This window comes from Schistocerca americana, chromosome 5 (assembly GCF_021461395.2).
Source record: "Schistocerca americana isolate TAMUIC-IGC-003095 chromosome 5, iqSchAmer2.1, whole genome shotgun sequence".
Taxonomy (NCBI): domain Eukaryota; kingdom Metazoa; phylum Arthropoda; class Insecta; order Orthoptera; family Acrididae; genus Schistocerca; species Schistocerca americana.
Window position 1 is genome coordinate 640293365 of NC_060123.1, and position 17145 is coordinate 640310509.

At 46.8% G+C, this 17145-nt stretch overlaps 1 protein-coding gene across 1 annotated transcript in view; it reads left to right on the plus strand.

The window, feature by feature from the left end:
• LOC124616602 (venom dipeptidyl peptidase 4-like) overlaps nt 1-17145 on the plus strand; it is a 318997-nt gene that overhangs the window by 159316 nt on the left and 142536 nt on the right. The window contains exon 4 of the mRNA XM_047144923.1: nt 11748-11932. Within this exon, the coding sequence (XP_047000879.1) occupies nt 11748-11932 (185 nt within the window). The remainder of the gene's footprint in view (nt 1-11747; nt 11933-17145) is intronic.

Here is a 17145-nt window from a genome sequence, read left to right on the forward strand (position 1 = left end):
GTCAGTGCGAACAAGAGGTGACCGAGACGTGTAAGCAATGGCACTCCACACCATCACGCCGGGTGATACGTCAGTATGGCGATGACGAATACACGCTTCCAATGTCCATTCACCGCGATGTCGCCAAACACGGATGCGACCATCATGATGCTGTAAACAGAACCTGTTCATCCAAAAAAATGACGTATTACCATTCGTGCAGCCAGGTTCGTCGTTGAGTACACCATCACAGGCGCTCCTATCTGTGATACAGCGTCAAGGGTAACCGCAGCCATGGTCTCCGAGCTGATATTCCATGCTGCTGCAAACGTCGTCGAACTGTTCGTGCAGATGGTTTTTGTCTTGCAAACGTCCAGATCTGTTAACTCAGGGATCGAGACGTGGCTGCACGATCCGTTACAGCCATGCGGATAAGATGCCTGTCATCTCGACTGCTAGTGATACGAGGCCGTCGGGATCCAGCACGCCGTTCCGTATTACCCTCCTGAACCCACCGATACCATATTATGCTAACAGTCATTGGATCTCGACCAACGCGAGCAGCAATGTCGCGATACGATAAACCACAATCGCGATAGGCTACAATCCGACCTTTATCAAAGTCGGAAACGTGATGGTATGCATTTCTCTTCCTTACACGAGGCATCCCAACTACGTTTCACCAGGCAACGTCGGTGAACTACTGTTTGTATATGAGAAATCTATTGGAAATGTGTGGCCTGCGGTTAAAGGCGCTTCAGTCTGGAACCGCGTGACCGCAACGGTCGCAGGTTCGAATCCTGCCTCGGGCATGGATGTGTGTGATGTCCTTAGGTTAGTTAGGTTTAATTAGTTCTAAGTTCTAGGCGACTGATGACCTCAGAAGTTAAGTCGCATAGTGCTCAGAACCATTTGAACCATTTTTTGTTGGAAATGTTCCTCATGTCAGAACGTTGTAGGTGTCGCCACCGTCGTCAATCTTGTGTGAATGCTCTGAAAAGCTAATGATTTGCATATCACAGCATCTTTCTCCTGTCGGTTCAATTTCGTATCTGCAGTACGTCATCTTCGTGGTGTGGCAATTTTAATGGCCAGTAGTGTAATAAATATAGACATTACTAGTAGTGATAACGTTGTCTGGTGTGAACTCTGAGGCTTCGTTTTCAAAAAAGTTGCTACTTCATTGCTAAATGCTGTGGAGTTAGACCGCCTTGAAAAGTAGCCAAAACTGGGTAGCTCATCACATCAATCCTCATTTCTTATCAATATGAATCCAAGCCCTGTGTAGAAGTTTGATAGAGCACAGGAAGTTCACCAGAGGCTGTAACTTTCGAGTGTGTATTATTCAACACTTTACGTGACCTATTTATTCAGATGTTAAAATTCTTGATACAGGTCGAAAAGCTGAGAGGCGTCTGCTTAGTATTTTTTTTTAGATTTTTAGAGTTTATACGTGTTGTCTCAGAAGTGCTGCTCAAGTGGTAGGGACTCAGTGAAAAGTCTCATTCAGATGTCTGTCCCCCCTCTTCTGCTGATGCTTCACAATGGGGTTGGCAACATCTTCACGTCTGCAGAGTGTGCGTCAGTGGCTGTGCATATACAAGTACCAAACTCCCGTACAGTGAACCTGCATCCCCAGAATCTTGTTGCTGCTTGTGATAGCTGCACCGCCCACTATGTAAACAGAAGGCTGCACAGTGAGAGCACTTAACACAGTTGTACGGCCCACACTGACGCGGCAGCAGCAGTCGCCATGCTGTGCACGAGGGAGGCCAGTAGTTGAACAGCTGGACAGCAGCTCTGTGTGGTGACAATGCATGTTATCTACATGGTTCCCACCTCCCCCGCATCCCCTTCCCTACAGTCGCACACAGAAATGAATGCAATGCTAGAGTGGACCAGATGCGGCAGTACAGTTTGTCTTTTGCGAGCAGACCTGTGTGAGTAGCAATGACTTACTAAAGCTGCAAATATGTACCTGTCATATTTTTATGCTACTAGAAACGGCGGTGATCTGTGTTCGAGGCTGCCTCCATGGGTAATACAGCTTTGAAATTTGGGATGTATGTATTTTTTCTTCAAGTTTCCTGCTCTGCTGGCTTTACGTTTACTTAAAACAGCAGATATTGCTGACTGATGCAAACGCATCGCTATAAAGCTATAATGCGTCCGTGATTGTAAAATACTTTTTTATACAGTGGTGGCGATGTCTGCAGTAGGTTTTTAATTCTACATACTTGTATGTAGAAACGATCCTGTGATGTTAGATTTTGGTCATAAGTTATTGTAATTAAGATAATTCAGTAGGATAAAGCGGCGCCATTTGTACATCACCTAACCGACGCAGAAGTATGGGGAGGGAAAAGGTGGCCATTTTCGCTCACAAGACAATCCATACAAATTATAAAAATATATGTTGTATGTTCCATACTGCTCCTCAGCCACTGGACAGATTTGAACCAGACTTGGTACACATATCATTTACTGTCTGGAAAGAATCACTGTATGAGTGAGAACCACCCACCTATCACATAGGTCGCAGTGGGGGTGGAAAGCAGTGTAGATGGGAGAACACCGATTTTTAGTCATCCAGTATTTCAGAATGAGAGCACTTACACTTCCAACAAACTTAACACATTATTTCAAACCTTTACGAAACTAGACACATCAAAAAAACTTTTGCATCGCCCCAGTTCCCAGACCTCCTGAAGACAGACGTTTACTGTGGGTGTTATATCACAGACACTGTCCCTCTCACTGCTCGGAGAGTCACTAAACAAGCCCAAAGATGTAAACAACCATGCATGAGCAGCGCCTATTAGACAACAACGCCACCATGTTGAAAATGCTTTTCGTGCAGCCACAGGACGTCGTGTTGCGATTCAAACTGTGTGCAATAGGCCACCTGATGCGCAACTTCACTCCCGACGTCCATGCCGAGGTCCATCTTTGCAACCACGACACCACGCAGCGCGGTACAGATGGGCCCAACATGCCGAATGCACCTCTCAGGATTGGCATCACGTTCTCTTCACCGATGATGTCGCATATTTCTTCAACCAGACAATCATCGGAGACTTGTTTGGAGGCAACCAAGTCAGGGTGAATGCCTTACACACACTGTCCAGCAAGTGCAGCAAGGTGGACGTTCCCTGCTGTTTTGGGTTGGCATTATATTGGGTCGACGTACGCCGCTGGTGGTCATGGAAGGCTGCGTAACGGCTGTTCGATAGTTCGATACATGAATGCCATCCTCCGATCGATAGTACAACCATGTCGGCAGCATATTGGCAAGGCATTCAAAGACGCCAATTCGCGCCCCCAACATGCACATCTTGTGAATGAGTTCCTTCAGGATAACGACATCGCTCGACTGGAGTGGCCAGCATTTTCTCCGGACATTCACCCTATCGAATATGCCTGAAAAGGGCCGTTTATGGACCAAGTGAGCCACCAACCACTCTGAGGGATCTACGCCGAATCGCCGTTGAGGAGTGGGAGAATCTGGAACAACAGTGCCTTGATGAACTTGTGGATAGTGTGCCACGACGAATACAGGCATGCATCAATGCAAGAGGACGTGCTGCTGGGCATTAGAGGTACCGGTGTGGACAGAAATTTGGACTACCATCTCTGAAGGTCTCACTTTATGGTGGTACAACAAGCAATGTGTGGTTTTTATGAGCAATAGAAAGGACAGAAATGATGTTTATGTGGTGTCACCGCCAGACACCACACTTGCTAGGCGGTAGCCTTTAAATCGACCGCGGTCCGTTAGTATACGTCGGACCCGCGTGTCGCCACTATCAGTGATTGCAGACCGAGCGCCGCCACACGGCAGGTCTAGAGAGACTTCCTAGCACTCGCCCCGGTTGTACAGCCGACTTTGCTAGAGATGGTTCACTGACAAATTGCGCTCTCATTTGCCGAGACGATAGTTAGCATAGCCCTCAGCTACGTCATTTGCTACGACCTAGCATGGCGCCATTATCATTTGCTATTTATCTTGTGATGCATGTACCGTCAGACCGATGTTCACCAATTATGGATTAAAGTTAAGTATTCCAGAAGCTCCGTACTTTTTTTACTAGACTCAACTCCTTTAACTGTTCCGGACCTCACGCCAGCCTGCGTGAGCTTAAACGCGTGCCTTTCGGCTTCCTCTTAGTGGCTTGGCTGTCTTGCCAAGTCACAACAGTTTATGTTGATGTTTATTCTGATTTTATGTACAGGTTCCGGAACTCTCGGAACCGAGGTGAACACTGACGACACCTACAAAAAGATGACAGGATAGAAGTTTGTCGTTTGCTACATTTTCGCTTTTCATGCAATAAAACTGCCATGTGAAGCACGAGATTTTAATTTATTACTTCTTTACTTCTAACTGTATTCGTAATACATTTCAGTCGGTGGCACTTTACAATACGCGCGTCGTCAGTTACGCCGCCGCGTTTCCCACAGACGCCCCCGCGGAACGAGGGCGCTACCACGAACGATTACGCTGCTGCCAATGAGATGCAAGCATCCCCCCTCTGGACATCTAGCGGAGAGTTTACTGAAGTTCAAACATCGAAGTGCAGAGCCCATTTGGCGTGTTTGTCATTTCATATCATTTACAGACTTTTATAGCAGTCAGGACTCGTCACCTACGGAAAAGTCATAGCACTGAAGACTGCCTGAATTGTAAACGTTTGTATTTGTATATATTTCAACATTTAAATCTTCTGCAAGCAACTGACACTGCAACTACAGCAAACAAAGTTATGTATTACTTTCACTGTTTGACGTTAGATGCAGAATAAATTTGTATCTGAATTCTCTGTGCATGAATGGCATCTCTTCCTCGATCTTGTATCCACTAGAGAACCACAAAGCTCTCTGTGGTGTCACCGCCAGACACCACACTTGCTAGGTGGTAGCCTTTAAATCGGCCGCGGTCCGTTAGTATACGTCGGACCCGCGTGTAGCCACTATCAGTGATTGCAGACCGAGCGCCGCCACACGGCAGGTCTAGAGAGACTCACTAGCACTTGCCCCAGTTGTACAGCCGACTTTGCTAGCGATGGTTCACTGTCTACATACGCTCTCATTTGCAGAGACGACAGTTTAGCATAGCCTTCAGCTACGTGATTTGCTACGACCTAGCAATGGCCATATTCAGTTACTATTCTGAACAGATAATATTGTGAATCATGTACCGTCAAGAGCGACGTTCATCATTAATGGATTAAAATTAAGTATCACACTAATTACGTCCGCTTTCTGAATTCTAATTCCTTGTCATGTTCTAGACCTCACGTCATTATAGTTCTTCCCTCCTCACGCCAGCCTGCGTGAGCTAAAACGCGTGCTTTTTGGCTTCCACTAGTAACACGGTGTTGGTTGGCTCTCTGCCAACTACAACACTCTCCAAGCAAGTTACAACAATAACGTGGAGAGAAGCGAGGACGGAGAGATGGACAGACAACAATGGGGAAGGAGGAGATACACATAGAATGAGCGGGAAGTGGACAGCGAGAGGGGTGAGGAATTGGGCAGAGAGAGGGGAGAGGAGGAGATGTTCAGAGAAACGAAAGAGAAGTAGATGGGCAGCAACAGGGGGAGGAAGAGATAGGCAGAGCTATGGGGGAAGAATAGATGAACAGACAGAGGGGAGGAGGAAATAGATAAAGGGAAGAGGATGAGATGGATAGAGGGGATAGGAGGTGAATGGACGCAGGAAGAGAGGGGAAGGATACGAACAGGGAGAGGGGGAAGAAGAGATGGACAGAGAGAGTGGGAGGAGGAAATGGACAGAGAGAGGACAGAAAGTGATAGAAAGAGATTGGGGGGGGGGGGGGTGGATAAGGAGGACAGAGAGAGGTGGCAGTGAAGGTGAACAGAGTGTGATGGTGGAGGAGGTGGTAAGAGAGAAGGGGAAGGCGGAAATGGACTAACAGAAGATTGGAGTCTTGGAGTAAATGCATACCTGGGCAACGCCAAGTACTTACATAGTTTGGTCATAATTTAGTGGCCGTCCCCAGTGGCCGTGCGGTTCTAGGCGCTTCAATCTGGAACCGCGCGACCGCTACAGTCGCAGGTTCCAATCCTGCCTCGGGCATGCAAGTGTATGATGATGTCGTTAGGTTGGTTAGGTTTAAGTAGTTCTAAGTTCAAGGGGAGTAATGACCTCAGACGTTAAGTCCCATAGTGCTCAGAACCATTCGAACCATAATTTAGTCGCAGACACAAGAACACGAGCGTATACTTTGATTATATAAGGTCCCAAGCCAAGTGGTTGCTTTGTTTACAGAAGGACGACAACGAGCCGCCTGTGCTCATATCTGCTCAGCCATACCACTATTTCTACAGCTACATCTACATCTACATGATTATTCTGCAATTCACATTTAAGTGCTTGGCAGAGGGTTCATCGAACCACAATCATACTATCTCTCTGCCATTGCACTCCCGAACAGCGCGCGGGAAAAACGAACACCTAAACCTTTCTGTTCGAGTTCTGATTTCTCTTATTTTATTTTGATGATCATTACTACCGATTTAGGTTGGGCTCAACAAAATATTTTCGCATTCGGAAGAGAAAGTTGGTGACTGAAATTTCGTAAATAGATCTCGCCGCGACGAAAAACGTCTTTGCTTTAATGACTTCCATCCCAACTCGCGTATCATATCTGCCACACTCTCTCCCCTATTACGTGATAATACAAAACTAGCTTCCCTTTTTTGCACCCTTTCGATCTCCTCCGTCAATCCCACCTGGTAAGGATCCCACACCGCACAGCAATACTCTAACAGAGGACGAACGAGTGTAGTGTAAGCTGTCTCTTTAGTGGACTTGTTGCATCTTCTAAGTGTCCTGCCAATGAAACGCAACTTTTGGCTCGCCTTCCCCACAGTATTATCTATGTGGTCTTTCCAACTGAAGTTGTTCGTAATTTTAACACCCAGGTACTTAGTTGAATTGACAGCCTTGAGAATTGTACTATTTATCGAGTAATCGAATTTCAACGGATTTCTTTTGGAAATCATGTGGATCACCTCACACTTTTCGTTATTTAGCGTCAACTGTCACCTGCCACACCATACATCAATCTTTTCTAAATAGCTTAGCAACTGATACTGGTCTTCGGATGACCTTACTAGATGGTAAATTACAGCATCATCTGCGAACAACCTAAGAGAACTGCTCAGATTGTCACCCAGGTCATTTATATAGATCAGGAACAGCGGAGATACCAGGACGCTTCCCTGGGGAACACCTGATATCACTTCAGTTTTACTCGATGATTTGCCGTCTATCACTACGAACTGCGACCTTCCTGACAGGAAATCATGAATCCAGTCGAACAACTGAGGCGATACCCCATAGGCCCGCAGCTTGATTAGAAGTCGCTTTTGAGGAACGGTGTCAAAAGCTTTCCGGAAGTCTAGAAATACGGAATCAACTTGAGATCCCCTGTCGATAGCGGCCATTACTTCGTGCGAATAAAGAGCTAGCTGCGTTGCACAAGAACGATGTTTTCTGAAACCATGCTGATTACGTATCAATAGATCGTTCCCTTCGAGGTGATTCATAATGTTTGAATACAGTATATGCTCCAAAACCCTACTGCAAACCGACGTCAATGATATAGGTCTGTAGTTCGATGGCTTACTCCTACTACCCTTCTTAAACACTGGTGCGACCTGCGCAATTTCCCAATCTGTAGGTACAGGTCTATCGGTGAGCGAGCTGTTGTATATGATTGCTAAGTAGGGAGCTATTGTATCAGCGTAATCTGAAAGGAACCTAATCGGTATACAATCTGGACCTGAAGACTTGCCCGTATCAAGCGATTTGAGTTGCTTCGCAACCCCTAAGGTATCTACTTCTACTATGCAAAGCTTAATAGTAATGTGAAGCAAAGAACTCTGTCGACAATATAGTACCGCAAGTTCCTAATGCTACGTAGAGGACAATAGTGGAAGAGAATATACAATAAAAATATTGTGCTAATTTTAAATATGTGCAAATGAGGTTTATGAAAGTAATATTACTTTGAATGTATTCATCATATTTTTGAAAATTCACATAATTTTGTGACAATGATTTATTATTTCAAGTGCCTTGAAATAGCACGTAATCCTAAACAGTGCTAGGTTGAACTCAAAACTACTAACGTTTAATTTCCCCCCAAAAAATGGCAATGCGGCTGTGAATTCCTTGACAGCATGGCACCTGTTCCTTGTGCTACTTGTGATGCACATATAGGGTGTTTCAAAAATGACCGGTATATTTGAAACGGCAATAAAAACTAAACGAGCAGCGATAGAAATACACCGTTTGTTGTAATATGCTTGGGACAACAGTACATTTTCAGGCGGACAAACTTTCGAAATTACAGTAGTTACAATTTTCAACAACAGATGGCGCTGCAAGTGATGTGAAAGATATAGAAGACAACGCAGTCTGTGGGTGCGCCATTCTGTACGTCGTCTTTCTGCTGTAAGCGTGTGCTGTTCACAACGTGCAAGTGTGCTGTAGACAACATGGTTTATTCCTTAGAACAGAGGATTTTTCTGGTGTTGGAATTCCACCGCCTAGAACACAGTGTTGTTGCAACAAGACGAAGTTTTCAACGGAGGTTTAATGTAACCAAAGGACCGAAAAGCGATACAATAAAGGATCTGTTTGAAAAATTTCAACGGACTGGGAACGTGATGGATGAACGTGCTGGAAAGGTAGGGCGACCGTGTACGGCAACCACAGAGGGCAACGCGCAGCTAGTGCAGCAGGTGATCCAACAGCGGCCTCGGGTTTCCGTTCGCTGTGTTGCAGCTGCGGTCCAAATGACGCCAACGTCCACGTATCGTCTCATGCGCCAGAGTTTACACCTCTATCCATACAAAATTCAAATGCGGCAACCCCTCAGCGCCGCTACCATTGCTGCACGAGAGACATTCGCTAACGATATAGTGCACAGGATTGATGACGGCGATATGCATGTGGGCAGCTTATTTTTACCTGGACGGCTTCGTCAATAAACAGAACTGGCGCATATGGGGAACCGAAAAGCCCCATGTTGCAGTCCCATTGTCCCTGCATCCTCAAAAAATACTGGTCTGGGCCGCCATTTCTTCCAAAGGAATCATTGGCCCATTTTTCAGATCCGAAACGATTACTGCATCACGCTATCTGGACATTCTTCGTGAATTTGTGGCGGTACAAACTGCCTTAGACGACACTGCGAACACCTCGTGGTTTATGCAAGATGGTGCCCGGCCACATCGCACGGCCGACGTCTTTAATTTCCTGAATGAATATTTCGATGATCGTGTGATTGCTTTGGGCTATCCGAAACATGCAGGAGGCGGCGTGGATTGGCCTCCCTATTCGCCAGACATGAACCCCTGTGACTTCTTTCTGTGGGGACACATGAAAGACCAGGTGTACCGCCAGAATCCAGAAACAATTGAACAGCTGAAGCAGTACATCTCATCTGCATGTGAAGCCATTCCGCCAGACACGTTGTCAAAGGTTTCGGGTAATTTCATTCAGAGACTACGCCATATTATTGCTACGCATGGTGGATATGTGGAAAATATCCCAGACCGCAGCGCCATCTGTTGTTGAAAATTGTAACTACTGTAATTTCGAAAGTTTGTCTGCCTGAAAATGTACTGTTGTCCCAAGCATATTGCAACAAACGGTGTATTTCTATCGCTGCTCGTTTAGTTTTTATTGCCGTTTCAAATATACCGGTCATTTTTGAAACACCCTGTATAAAACGCCCGTGTGTGACTATACTGGGTGTTCAGTGTGACGTCATATTTGCATTGTATGATGCTGACAGGGGGGAGAGGGTGAAACATAGTGCTTAAAACAGGATGATGTGGTTGATTGTAGCAGGCGTTTCAAACAGGCGTTGCAGGTGGACGTGTACAAGTCAGGCGCACAGCGCAACTTCGTTGCCACACACCTCGCTTCTTCGATAGCTGTGTCCCTTACGCAGAAGATATCGCACTGCCGTAGATCCATTGATAGTTGATTTGGGAGAGCGGAGCAAACAGGGATCGATCCCATCGGATTAGGGAAGGATGGGGAAGGAAATCGGCATTGCCCTTCCGAGGGAACCATTCTGGCATTTTCCTGAAGCGTTTTAGGGAAATCACGGAAAGCGTAAATCAGGATGGCCGGACGAGGGTTTGAACCGTCGTCCTCCCGAATGTGAGTCTATTGTGCTAACCACTGCTCCACGTCGCTCGGTATTTGATGGGCTGCTTGCCTGCTGGCAATGAGTATTTAAATATTTTTAGGATGCCAGAATACTCTTTACTTTTCAGGAGAACTATCGTTTGCAATGTGTACCACTCATAATGACCATTACATTAAATAACTTAAAGAACACACAAGTGAAGTAGAACGAAATCTGTACTTTATCAGTAAACACTTCCGGGCTAAGTTGCCGTGGTCGATCTGTAGAACTTCTTCTCCCTGACGTTTCGTTCTCAACTACGGAGAACATCTTCCGAGGTGAGTCGACGACTGGATGCTAGGAGCTGGGCCGCCGCTTATATAGAGATCGTAGGGGGCGGCACCACACGTCACGTGGCGTCGATGTGCAGCTATCTCTGGCTATCGTCTGTTCTCTCGATTGCAGGCAATCGATTGTCACGTGATTGATGCAACGTCGACCGCCATATCTTATCCAATTTTAATCCTTCTTCTGTACGATTAAAATTGTATTGATGTTTGTGGATTTCAATTGCCTCTCTATACATACGTGTATAATAGTGCGACGTCCTCGCTAGCACGCTTGTTTCTACAGATCGACCACGGCAACTTAGCCCTGAAGTGTTTACTGATAAAGACGCCGGCTGTGAAAGCCTACATGGAATGAAATCTGTACTGTTTAGGACATGCTCTCACTCTATGTACATCTTTCTCCATGCACATTCACCCTCAGACCGAAGCCACCCATTGTGTCAGATGTTTCAGGAGTCTATGATCTCGGATGTTAGCAATTCAGAGGCAAAAAAAGGCGACGCTTCCTTATAATATCGTTGTTCTGACGGTCAATTGGAGACGAGAAAATATATTTCTCAATCGTTTCACGTAACTGACCCCACACACAGTGCATGATCACGACACAGTAGGTTTATTTGACTGGAATAAGTCTCTCAGTGAACCGGCGTCTTGTTTCAGATCTAGCATATCTCAGCATAGGGCCAGTCAGCCACAAGTTTACAGTAGCCTATGTTTCTCGAATAGACCCAAGAGGACCACTGGACTTTAACTCCCTCCTCCATAGGGATTCCCGTCAACAGTGTGGCAGGTCCTCACTCCACAAAACACTATGGGGAAGTTTGGACTCGAATCGAGGACAATGGCGCGAGGGCTGGAGAGCAGCGACTAAACAGCACAGTCCTTCCTTCCCTCGCCGACCGAAGATGGGTGGTGGGAGAGCTTCACCCCGCCACGGTATCAACCTGCTATCTCAGGGTCGAGCGCCACCAAACATTCATGAGTTAGCGCCATCGGTTACGGAGGTGGCTGGATTAGCAATGTGAAATGAACTAGTACTCTGTTGAAGAAGATGTGTGCTAAAGTGAAACCTAGTGATCAGCTCTGCTTAATACTGCAGCCTTTCACAAAATGTTTCTTGCTCGTGTCCTCCGCCACAGTGCGATATTTTTTGTTTCTTTCACAGGGTATGTACACTAGTATCCTGAGACTGTCAGTTGACTCCTGAGCAACCAGTGCCTGAAGAAACGATTTAATGTTCCAGCATGGTCCCACCCAGTGGATACCGTGGGCCAGGATGGATCGCTGTTGTTTTCTCCCGACGGAAGGAAGCTGATCTTTATCCAGAACGACGTCTCCTCAGTGGACAACGCCACATTCGTTTACTACGGCAGACCTGGAGCCCTGGAGAATCAGTACGCTAACCTGGTTACCTTCCGCTTCCCCAAGGTAAATTTTGCAGCGACGCTTTGTTATATCGCACATACACCAGCAGTTTTACTAGTCATTTGAAGAATGTCTAAACTCCTTACCGAAATGGCAATGAAGTGAAGCACATCTAACACGCAGTTTCCATACAACATACAGCACCGCATTTTAAATTTTTAACGGATGTAGTAGTATTTTACTACATAGCCCTAAGATGTTCGAAACAAGATTTTCAGTGCTAGCAATGTACTTTGTTAGAACTGTTTTGCTGCAACATAGTGATATATGGAGTAAATTGTAGCCGCGCTGGATTAGCCGAGCGGTCCAAGGCGCTACAGTCATGGACTGTGCGGCTGGTCCCGGCGGAGGTTCGAGTCTTCCCTCGGGCATGGGTGTGTGTGTTTGTCCTTAGGATAATTTAGGCTAAGTAGTGTGTAAGCCTAAGGACTGATGACCTTAGCAGTTAAGTCCCATAAGATTTCACACACATTTGAACATTTGAGTAAATTGTCGCAATTCTATTTACTTATACGTAACAGCGAATACTACCAAAAATTCTAAGAGAATCGGTTCTATGAATCGATTTTGAGACAAAATTCACTGTTTTCGGCACAAAATTACTAAATTCGAGTTGAATCCGATGATAAAGAGTTTTTAACATATAATTCTGACATCCCAATTAGCCTGCTGCTCTCAAGTTGAGAACGACGACAGTACAGAACAACTCCGAAGACGCCCACACCTGCTCAGAGTAACCACTCGCAAACAGTAAACGAAGCTTCAGCGATTGTCTTTATAATAAAGTCCATGTTTTCTCACTGGAGACTAATTTTACACTCATAGGGACCACAAACCAGTGGTTGAGTTATCGGGGCCGTACTCCCGTGTTCCAGAGCGGCCAGCACTATCCATGCCTACAGCTTGTGGATACTTTCTCTCACCTCCTACAACTAACTGTACCATTAAACACAAGCCCGCCGCACAACACGAAAATGAGGACGGCTACGTCGGCCATTCGAGGAACCAGACCCGGCGTTTGACCAGACATACCGGTTGGTTATAATTAAACTTTTCCTATTGAACACGTTATAACAAGGAACCTAACCACCATACGGAAACCAAACTTGGTAGCATTAATGTCAAGGACATGGGGAAGAGAAATAATGCAGAATCTATTCAACTGAAACACTTTTAATGTGCTACTAGGTACATCATACGATTACAGACAAATGCAGGAAGATCTGCAGCGGATAGGCACTTGGTGCAGGGAGTGGCAACTGACCCTTAACATAGACAAATGTAATGTATTGCGAATACATAGAGAGAATGATACTTTATTGTATGATTATATAATAACGGAACAAACACTGGTAGCAGTTACTTCTGTAAAATATACGGGAGTATGCGTACGGAACGATTTGAAGTGGAATGATCATATAAAATTAATTGTTGGTAAGGAGGGTGCCAGGCTGAGATTCATTGGGAGAGTCCTTAGAAAATGTAGTCCATCAACAAAGGAGGTGGCTTACAAAACACTCGTTCGACCTATACTTGAGTAGTGCTCATCAGTGTGGGATCCGTACCAGGTCGGGTTGACAGAGGAGATAGAGAAGATCCAAAGAAGAGCGGCGCGTTTCGTCACAGGGTTATTTGGTAAGCGTGATAGCGTTACGGAGATGTTTAGCAAACTCAAGTGGCAGACTCTGCAAGAGAGGCGCTCTGCATCGCGGTGTAGCTTGCCGTCCAGGTTTCGAGAGGGTGCGTTTCTGGATGAGGTATCGAATATATTGCTACCCCCTACTTATAGCCCCCGAGGAGATCACGAATGTAAAATTAGAGAGATTAGAGCGCGCACGGAGGCTTTCAGACAGTCGTTCTTCCCGCGAACCATACGCGACTGTAACAGGAAAGGGAGGTAATGACAGTGGCACGTAAAGTGCACTCCGCCACACACCGTTGGGTGGCTTGCGGAGTATAAATGTAGATGTAGATTACATACCGATACCATTACTTCTAAAACAGGGCTCGAGATGGCGCCCATGAGTGTCGAGAAGAGTCTGAAAGCGCAGGACTGCATTCTGCACAGCAGAACGAAGCATGTGCGTAGGTATGCTGGCTATCTTTCTTGTTACGCTGCGCTTCAGATCAACACATGTGTGAACGTTCCCCTGCTAAACCCTGTCCTTCAGGTAGCCCCACAACCAGAAATCGCAGAGAGTGAGATCTGCTGATGCAGCCGACTAAGCATTTGGAAACGATAGGCTGGTAGTTCGACCGATTCAAAATGTGTTTCGGAGAAGCAGATGAATTCACGAGCGATATGCGGTGGTGCCCCGTCTTGCATGAAAACTGTTGAGTTCAGTGCGTCTCTCTTCTGTAGAGCGTGTATGACACGCTGGCGAACCTCATAGCAGTAACGCTGGCCAGTCACCCTGCACGTCTTTGGTCCTTCAAAGCCAACCTGTTCAAAAAACAATGGGCCGATGATGAATGTAACCGTGAAGGCACACCATACGGTAGTACCTCACAGAAAAATGAGCTTCGTCTGTCCATTGGATGGTTCAGGACCAGCCCTCGTCAACATTAATCCTTGCGAGAAAGTGGAGTGTAATGTCAACACGTCGTTGTGTGTCCTGGAAGTGCAGCTGCAGAATGAGTGTTGTCTTGATAACAGGGCTTCGCCGATAATGCCCTGCTCCTTTTGTCCAAGCTCATGTTGGCATGTCAACAAGTGCACTGCTACTGATCAGGTGTGTGAGACTATGAATCACGGTGACTGATCACGGCACCTAGTGGCCATAGTTGGAACTGGACGGTGGCGCTGTAACGCATGGAAATCATGCACCCCAAACTCTGGACATTAATGCTAGCAAGACTGATACTCGTACGGTAATTAGCTTCCGTGTTATAACATGTTAAATACGGAAAGTTTAATTATAACCACCCGGCAGACGTGGAACATTTCAGGGAACACTAGGAGAAGAGAGCGTATAAATTTTCTGATAGTGCTAAAGTACACTCCTGGAAATGGAAAAAAGAACACATTGACACCGGTGTGTCAGACCCACCATACTTGCTCCGGACACTGCGAGAGGGCTGTACAAGCAATGATCACACGCACGGCACAGTAGACACACCAGGAACCGCGGTGTTGGCCGTCGAATGGCGCTAGCTGCGCAGCATTTGTGCACCGCCGCCGTCAGTGTCAGCCAGTTTGCCGTGGCATACGGAGCTCCATCGCAGTCTTTAACACTGGTAGCATGCCGCAACAGCGTGGACGTGAACCGTATGTGCAGTTGACGGACTTTGAGCGAGGGCGTATAGTGGGCATGCGGGAGGCCGGGTGGACGTACCGCCGAATTGCTCAACACGTGGGGCGTGAGGTCTCCACAGTACATCGATGTTGTCGCCAGTGGTCGGCGGAAGGTGCACGTGCCCGTCGACCTGGGACCGGACCGCAGCGACGCACGGAGGCACGCCAAGACCGTAGGATCCTACGCAGTGCCGTAGGGGACCGCACCGCCACTTCCCAGCAAATTAGGGACACTGTTGCTCCTGGGGTATCGGCGAGGACCATTCGCAACCGTCTCCATGAAGCTGGGCTACGGTCCCGCACACCGTTAGGCCGTCTTCCGCTCACGCCCCAACATCGTGCAGCCCGCCTCCAGTGGTGTCGCGACAGGCGTGAATGGAAGGACGAATGGAGACGTGTCGTCTTCAGCGATGAGAGTCGCTTCTGCCTTGGTGCCAATGATGGTCGTATGCGTGTTTGGCGCCGTGCAGGTGAGCGCCACAATCAGGACTGCATACGACCGAGGCACACAGGGCCAACACCCGGCATCATGGTGTGGGGAGCGATCTCCTACACTGGCCGTACACCACTGGTGATCGTCGAGGGGACACTGAATAGTGCACGGTACATCCAAACCGTCATCGATCCCATCGTTCTACCATTCCTAGACCGGCAAGGGAACTTGCTGTTCCAACAGGACAATGCACGTCCGCATGTATCCTGTGCCACCCAACGTGCTCTAGAAGGTGTAAGTCAACTACCCTGGCCAGCAAGATCTCCGGATCTGTCCCCCATTGAGCATGTTTGGGACTGGATGAAGCGTCGTCTCACGCGGTCTGCACGTCCAGCACGAACGCTGGTCCAACTGAGGCGCCAGGTGGAAATGGCATGGCAAGCCGTTCCACAGGACTACATCCAGCATCTCTACGATCGTCTCCATGGGAGAATAGCAGCCTGCATTGTTGCGAAAGGTGGATATACACTGTACTAGTGCCGACATTGTGCATGCTCTGTTGCCTGTGTCTATGTGCCTGTGGTTCTGTCAGTGTGATCATGTGATGTATCTGACCCCAGGAATGTGTCAATAAAGTTTCCCCTTCCTGGGACAATGAATTCACGGTGTTCTTATTTCAATTTCCAAGAGTGTATTAGGTGCAGATCTCAACTTAGCAGCTACATCGTGGGAGAGTCACACGATTAGGTAAGGAAATAGAGACAGGGAGTCGTGTGAAATCAATCTAAGTGCCTTATCCGAAAATCACCTTGAGCTATTAGTCAGGGAACTCACACGTGTGGCTAACATCTTAGATCTTCTCGTTACAAACAGACGGGAACTTTTAGTTCCAATTGTGGAGCAAGGAATCAGCGGTAATAAGACCATTGTTGCATCAATGACTATGAGTCTCAATAGGAAGATATGTGTTTCTGCTTATAAAGTGCAAACAGGAACAGATTACATAATACCTGATCAGTCTCCATGTAACATTCATCTCTAAGACTGGTGTTTTTATGTATGCAAATTTCAAGAGTGCTGTACTAAGCGCCATGACAGGTAAGTGCCAAGAAAAGTCATGAGGGACGACTGGATTCGACATCTGTCGCATCAGGGGCACTCTGGAGCTCCCCACTGAGACAGTCTTTCGTTGTAGATACCATGATTTCTGCGAATCCTGTTAAAGTTGCACTTATGGCAAGTTTACTGGTACCTGCAAAGCTGGACCTGCCACGGGGAAGGAGTTCGTGACATTCTCACCATGCCAAAGTGATGTCCGATGATCACTGATGTTGAAGTCGCTAAGGTGGTTGGCGACTGCTACAGGTACCAGTAGATGTCTTGACTTCAGTGTCAGTTGCTGCCGTTTAAGGAAATCTGTATCGACAAGAATGGAAAGGGTTGGGTTGGCATTACTTTTTTTTAACTGTTATTTGAGAAATGCCAGTC